This window comes from Otolemur garnettii, unplaced genomic scaffold (genome assembly GCF_000181295.1).
Source record: "Otolemur garnettii isolate 467f Iridium unplaced genomic scaffold, OtoGar3 scaffold00003, whole genome shotgun sequence".
NCBI classification, from domain to species: Eukaryota; Metazoa; Chordata; class Mammalia; order Primates; family Galagidae; genus Otolemur; species Otolemur garnettii.
This window is the reverse complement of record NW_003852398.1, coordinates 43,544,422-43,551,845: the sequence shown is the minus strand read 5'-3', so window position 1 is coordinate 43,551,845 and position 7,424 is coordinate 43,544,422. Positions and strand designations below refer to the sequence as shown.

Sequence of the window (7,424 nt, the reverse complement as noted above, 5' to 3'; positions counted from 1 at the left end):
TCTCAAGCAGCTGGAAGGAGGATATGAAAGAGGTGAGGATGTGGGAAATGTAAGGAAGGGTGTGTCTTCACTTGTGGCCCAATTTTTGCTCTAAGGCAACACAGGGCCTAGAAAAGAAGAACATTGCTGAGGCTAGAGATGAGAACAAAAGCTTTTGGTTCAGATAATAAAGGAGGCTGTCAATAGCAAAAGAATCAGTGTATCCAGAAGGCTAGAGTCAGTCTTATGATCTAGGGAGTTTCTTCTTAGCACTCAAGTCCATTTTAATTTCCTTCAAGTGTTTTAGCCAGGCTTAGGATGTCATAGTTCTGAGCCAGACACATTCCTACCACTCTGCCCAGAGTAATTCCATGCAGGAACTGGAGCATAATGTTAGCAGAGAGGACAAGGAGGACAGAGGGTGCCTGCAGCTCCATGGGCGGGTCTGAGCCTCTGCACTTTTGCTGGCTTCCCTTTTTCCTTGGTTTACATTCCTGGTCACTTACTACTGTTCCTGTAGATTCATTCCCAAATAAATCACACACACACACAAGCCTTGACTCAGGCTCTGTCTTCAGGAAGAAACCCAGAGTAAAACAGTTGCTATCAGGAGTGACCTTAGACCTGCAAGGAGATAAGGACTCCATTGCCACTGGAAAGGGGACAGTAATAACCCCTGGCATACAGAAGGAGCATCACTTACCAAGACCCTTATCCATGGTAGGTTAGACTGAGATCCAAGTGGAAGGTGAAGCATTGTTTTGTTTCAACTGGGGCAACTTTATACCCCCGCTTCCCTCCAGGATGGAGACAGTTAGCAATATCTGGAGACTTTTCCTTTTTTTTTTTTGAGACAGCCTCACTCTGTCACCCTGGGTAGAGTGCTGTGGCATCCTCATAGTTCACAGAAACCTCAAACTCCTGGGTTCTAGCAATCCTCTTGCCTTAGCCTCCCTAGTAGCTGGGACTACAAGTGCCTGCCATGACACCTACCTAGAGACATCTTTTATTATCACAACCAGGGGAGTGTGCTACTGGAGTCTAGTGGGTAGAGGCCAGTGATGCTGCTAAACATACCAAAATGCATAGTGGCAAATGCATAGTGCCCCTCAATAAAGAATTTCTTGCCCAAAATTGCAGTGGCAAAAGTGGGAAAGCCTGATTATGGTTTTTAGAACATATAAGAACGGTGATTATCAGAATTGTAGAGTTGACTGGCTTTTGTCAATTGCTTTAGAAGCCCCAAACAAAGAAGATGACAAGCTCAAGTCAGCCAACTATTAAATCAAGGCACCCTGTGAAAGCCAGGAGGCCTCCATGGCAGCCTGAAAGAGACCTTTATTTCCTGCAGGCACGAGGCAGATCTTACTGGAAATCAAGCCCAGTATTTAATTGTAAGGGTGGGGGAGCCACAAAAAAGGCTCTATGCACAGCCTTGATGGGTCTCCCATGACAAAGTCATGACCTTGATAGGAAATGTACAAAACCCTGGAACACAGAATGGGATCATTTGTGATCCCTATACAACCTGCAGACCCATCAAGGCTGTGCGTAGAGCCTTTTTCGTGGCTCTTCCACCCTTACAATTAAATACTGGGCTTGATTTCCAGTAAGATCTGCCTCATGCCTGCAGGAAATAAAGGTCTTTCTCATCCCTACTGACACTAGGGACTCCTCACCTTTACACTTTGTGTTGACTTAGTGAGGAGAGTATGCTGTGACTTTCCTTGTGAAGATAGTCTGGTGGCAGTTTCTCTGCTTTTACATGATAACTGCAATCTAACATTCTCATCCTCCTGAGCTTTTTTTTTTTTTTTTTTGGTGTTTTTTGGCCAGGGCTGGGTATGAACCCACCACCTCCGGCATATGGGGCGCCCTACTCCTTTGAGCCACAGGTGCCGCCCATCCTCCTGAGCTTTTGACTCCTTCAATACTCTGCCAAGCAAGTTCTAGTATCTTTACCTCATTTCTGAAATGTCCTTTGGCCTCTAATCCGGGACTAGAGAAGCAAATGCACTTGGGCAAAACCTCCAAAGAGGTAGATTCTGCAGCCTGTCAATTGCATCTGCCTCAGGAACCCCAAGACTCAGGCTCTAGCCCCAGGCTAGCTCACACAATAGCAGAAGGACCTTAGATCTGGGCACTGAGCAAACAAAAAAGTGGCATTTGGGAGGAGGCGTGGTTCCTGCTTTGGGTATCCTGCCAGATCCGAGCGCCAAATCCAGCGCTCCCCTCCTCCGTCCCTCCCTCTGTTCCTGTACTGGGGGCGGGCCCTTCTGCCAACAGAAGTCCTTCCAGACTGAGAAGGGTCTGGCAGCCTGCCCAGATAAAAGGACTGTGAGGAGAGCTAGGGGATCAAAATCAGAACTCGGGCGAGGTGACAGCAGCGCCCCCATGACTGTGCTTCTGCAATAGGCAGGCAAGCAGGCTCTGTGTTGAAATCTTCTCTACAGACCTCAGGAGGAACTCAGGACGATCCGGGACAACTGGTAGCCCTGCCGCTCCCCTCGGTCTGGGTCTATCTCTGACGTTCGGTAACCTTGCTAATCCCTTTCAGGCTCTGAGTTTGCCCCCCCTCTTCAAGGTGAGGCTCCTGGCAGTCCTGAGGACGCTACTCCGGGCGCCGTAGGCTGGGGATTGAATCGAGCACTCCTAGGACTGGCGGGGAGTGAGCTCCCTGTCGGCTGGTGCCAGCCACTTGCTCAGGGTGCCAGGAGAAAGGGCGCGCTCCTGTCTCCCCGCTGCACGCAGGGGTTTCCCGGAAACCGGCTGCTTTGAGGAGCTGGGCCGCGCTCCCGCTGTGGTCGCCTAAACTCAGACTCTGGATCGGAAAGGGCAGCGGAGGCAACCCTGCCCGGGGCAAGGGCTGGGGCGACCTCTCCAAGACCTTGCTCTCCGGCCTCCCACGTGAGGCACAGGTCCGGGGAATCAGCGCTTGGGCTGTCATGGGACAACCCAGTGCTCTGGAGCAGAGCTTCCTCCTGCGCTTGCAGGCGGCACGGCTGAGCCAGCCTTGAAGCCCCTGCGGGGTCCGCAGCTGGGCGCACCAGGGCCGGAGCACAAGGCGGGGACAGCGAGGAGCCCCGCCCCCGCCACCCGGGCCTCCCTGCCCTCCCCCGCGCCTAGCCTGGGATGGGGGTGTGGTCCCGAGTCTGCTGTGGCATCGAGCTTTGCTCTGAGCTCCTGGGAGCGCTCCAAAACCCGCAGCCGGTTTCCCCGGGAACGGTCTCCGGCAGCGCGCCCCAGTCTGCCGGACCCCCGGGAACGTTCTGACACCTTGGGGGACGCCCCGGCCGCAAGACACTGTCCGGAGAACGCCCTTACCGCCTCTTACTGCAAGCTGCAGAGTAGTGGTGGGAAGCATGCGGGACTACGACGAGGTGATCGCCTTCCTTGGCGAGTGGGGGCCCTTCCAGCGCCTCATCTTCTTCCTGCTCAGCGCCAGCATCATCCCCAACGGCTTCAATGGTATGTCAGTCGTGTTCCTAGCTGGGACCCCGGAGCACCACTGCCGGGTGCCGGACACTGCGAACCTGAGCAGCGCGTGGCGTAACCACAGTATCCCGGTGCGGCTGCAGGACGGTCGCGAGGTGCTCCATAGCTGCCGCCGCTACCGGCTCGCCACCATCGCCAACTTCTCAGCGCTCGGGCTGGAGCCGGGGCGCGACGTGAATCTGGAGCAGCTGGAGCAGGAGAACTGCCTAGATGGCTGGGAGTTCAGCCAGGACGTCTATCTGTCCACCATCGTGACCGAGGTGGGTGCGAGTCCCCACTGGGGCAGAGGTAGGGACGGGAAGTGAGAGACCCTCTGTGTCAGCCACCATGAGACTCACTCCCTGAAGGGCCTGCGCCAGCGCCTCACCCCCTCAAACCTGCCTGGTGGTGCGTTTAGTAACAGGTGTGCACCTGCCAGAGCAAAGCTCACTGGAGGCTGGTTCCTGAATCGTTTCTGTCCAGAAAGGAGGTGATGGAGAAGGGAGTTGTCACCAACTGTCTTTTCCTTTCAGAGTTTCACAATAGATGAAATTTCTCAAGAGCCTTGATGCTGCCCTTGGGGAAGCCCAACCCCAGGCTGCCCAGAGTACTGCCTGAGTCACCTTCCTACCAGGGATGGGAGGAGGGGTGTGAGGGACTCTGTTGAGCTGAGATGCAGACACAGAGAAAGGCCTTGTTACTGGGCAGGGCAGGGGCAGGGGCAGGTCTGGCCTGTTCCCTGGCCACAGACTTCTGGAGTTACCAGGATGTGCACTGCTCTGCCACATACCCTCTAGGCATAGCTTGGAGTCCTGACTTGAGGCCCCAATTTCTCCAAAAGGAATCAAAGGGCCAGCTGGTGCTTGTTGAGTGTAAGGAAGAAGAGAAGGCATAATCCTGGACACACACACTCGTGGTGAGATGAACTCATGAAGACTTCTCTGAACAGGGTGGCACCTGTGGCTCAATACCATATACTGAAGGTGGCGGGTTCAAACCCAGCCCTGGCCAAAAACTGCAAAAAATAAATAAATAAATAAGACTACTCTGAACACAGGGCCAGTTGGTGAGCAGGGGCTCTGGCTGGTGCTGCTATCCCCTTAGATCCTAAGGGGTTGGTGGCAAGGTTTCTAAGTTCCAAGAATCAGGACACACTCCCCCACCCCCCACCCTTGTTTTTCCTACTTCATACGTGGTAAGGACCAGGAGATGCTGGGTCAGATCACCCCCTCATTCTGAGGGGAAAATCCTCTCAGACTAGTTTCCTACTATTGATCAGGCAGGTAGGATTTCCTTACTTCTAAGCCCTCCTCTGCTCTATGTTCCTCCCAAGAGAAACCTAAGCGTGCTGGTCCTTTATCCCTTTCTTTCAGTGCAGTGTGGCAATCAGCAGACATTGTGTCTGGCCTTGTACTGGCACCATGGTGTAAACTTCTGAGGCATGGGGTCTGCTCTCAGGAGCTCAGATGCCTGTGGAGCACACTGGCTGTGTTAGAGAGGACTAACACCAACCCTGGTTAGCATCAGAGTTCTGGAACCCAACTTCAAATCCTTGCTTGATTGCTGTTTGACTTGGGATAAATAAATTACCCTCTCTACGGGACAACTAGGTAAGAAAACGCTCCAAGAAAGGGTGATAAAATTTGAGCTGAGTCTGAAACTATAAGTAGGACCTGTCTAGGCAAAGGACGTGGCAGATTCTGGGAATGGAATTCCCATAGATCAGAGTGGCTGGAGTTCAAAGGATGACAGATGAATCTAGAAATGTCCGAACTGGCTAGTTCTTAGTGGGCCTTGTGCGTATATTGAGGGGTTGACTTTCTAGTGAGGACAGCAAGGAAATAGTAAGGGTTCTAAGCAAGGCCAGATGCATGTTTTTAGAAAGAGCTTACTCTAGCTGCTATGAAAAGCAAAAGGACCAGTAAGGAAGCTGTGGAAGTCACCTCTGCAATAGAATAGCCAGGCATGGTGGCTGTGAAGTCTGTAGGACCTGTCAAAAGTGGGCTCAGCCTGTGGACCTCCTCTAGACACCCCTTCCCATCACCATCAGCACTGTGCCTTTCCTGTACCCTGAGGTGGCTGTGTTTTTCTGTCTTTGACCCCTAGCAGGGCTGCTAATGCTCACCCATTCCTACATATAGCCTGACATGGGGGCATCTAAGATTGGGGCCAGATCATCCTACCTTAATTACTTGAAGTGTCATCAGCACTCGAGATGGAAGTTAAGTCCACTGGCTGCAGCCCTTCCTGACATCTGGACCGATCTGTCTGCTTTCCCCCTGGTTTTATTTGCCTCAGGATGGGATGGGGGGAAGATAGTAGCCTCAAAATCTATAGCTACCCAAGTTTGCCTTTGTGTTTACAGGGACACCTGCAGAGATGTACATATTCTCACACTCACACAGACACCAGGATTTGCCTTTTTCAGCAGGCTTTCCTTTTCTTATTTCTTTTTTGGGTGGTGGAAATGACATAAAAGACACCAGGGCAGTAGTGGTTGGGAGTGAGAGGGAGGGAAGCCAGCATCAAGGTGAGCAGCATGGGGGTGGCTCCCCCCAGAAGGGTGGTCTCACAGGAAATTCTGTAGTCAGACTGAGCTGAAGGCCAGTTTTGACTCTACCACCAACCACCTGGCTGACTTGAAGCAGGGTTACATCACTGTTCAAAGCCTCAGTTTCCTTATCTATAAAGTGAGGATACAAGCATATTCATAGATGCCCGACATCACTAATCACTAGGAGTATGCAAATAAAAACCACAGTGAGATACCACCTCATACCCTTGAGGATGGCTACTGTTAAAAAACCAAAAATAACAAATGTTGGTAAGGATGTGGAAAAATTGAAATCCTTGTGCATTGCTGAGGGGTATATAAAATGGTGAGATTATTATGGAAAATGGTATGGTGGTCCCTCAAAAAAAATTAAAAATAGAAATACCCATGTTCATATCATATTATTCACATTAGTCAAAGGTAAAAGCAACTTCAATGTTCATCAGCAAATCAATGTTAAACATAATGTGATATATACATACAGTGGAATATTATTCAACTTGAAAAGGGAAGTCAATTCTGACACATAATCACATACTACAGCATGGATGGGCCAGGAGGATATTAAGCTTAGTGAAATAAGTCAGAAAAGAAAGGCAAATGTTGTATCATTTCACATATATGAGTTGTGAGGAGTAGTCACGCTTATAGAAACAGAGAGCAGAAGGTGGTTTCCAAGGACTGGAAGAAGGGAGGAAGGGGGAGTTGTTGTTAAATAGGCATAGAGTTTCAGTTTTGTAAGATGAAAAGAGTTCTGGAGATAGATTATACTACACTGTGAATGCTATTGAACTGTACTCTTAAAAATAACTAAGATGGTCCAGGTGGGGTGGGTCACACCTATAATCCTTAGTACTTTGGGAGGCAGAAGTGGAGGATCACTTGAGGCTATGAGTTTGAGACCATCCTGGGCAGCATAGAAAAATACTGTCTCACAGAAAGAAAGAAAGAGAGAAAGAAAGATGGCTCAGCATCCATAGCATAGTGGTTATGGCGCTAGCCACATACACTGAGGCTGCAGGTTCGAACCCAGCCTGGGCCAGTTAAACAATGACAACTGCAACAAAAAATAGCCAGGCACTGTGGTGGGCAGCTGTAATCCCAGCTACTTGGGAGGCTAAGGCAAGAGAATCGATTAAACTCAGGAGTTTGAGGTTGCTGTGAACTATGACACTACAGCACTCTACAAAGGGTGAGACTGTCACACACACACACACAAAAAAAAACAGAGAGAGAAAGAGAGGAAGGAAGGAAAGAAGGAAGGAAGGAGCAAGCCAGGTATAGTAGCACTCACTTATAGTCCCAGCTGCTTAGGAGGCTGAGGCAGTTGGGTAACCTAAACTCCAGCTTTGAGCTCAAGGCTGCAGTGAGCTACAAACACACCACTGCATACCAGCCTGGGTGAAAAAAAAAAAAA

At 50.5% G+C, this 7,424-nt stretch overlaps 1 protein-coding gene and 1 pseudogene across 1 annotated transcript in view; one reads left to right on the top strand and one right to left on the bottom strand.

The window, feature by feature from the left end:
• Nucleotides 1-223: 223 nt before the first annotated feature.
• Nucleotides 224-441, bottom strand: LOC111727032 (annotated as a pseudogene).
• Nucleotides 442-2,330: 1,889 nt separating this feature from the next.
• SLC22A4 (solute carrier family 22 member 4) overlaps nt 2,331-7,424 on the top strand; it is a 47,757-nt gene continuing 42,663 nt past the window's right edge. Inside the window, exon 1 of the mRNA XM_012807315.2 lies at nt 2,331-3,734. Coding sequence (XP_012662769.1) covers nt 3,342-3,734 — 393 coding nt within the window. The 5' untranslated portion in view covers nt 2,331-3,341. The remainder of the gene's footprint in view (nt 3,735-7,424) is intronic.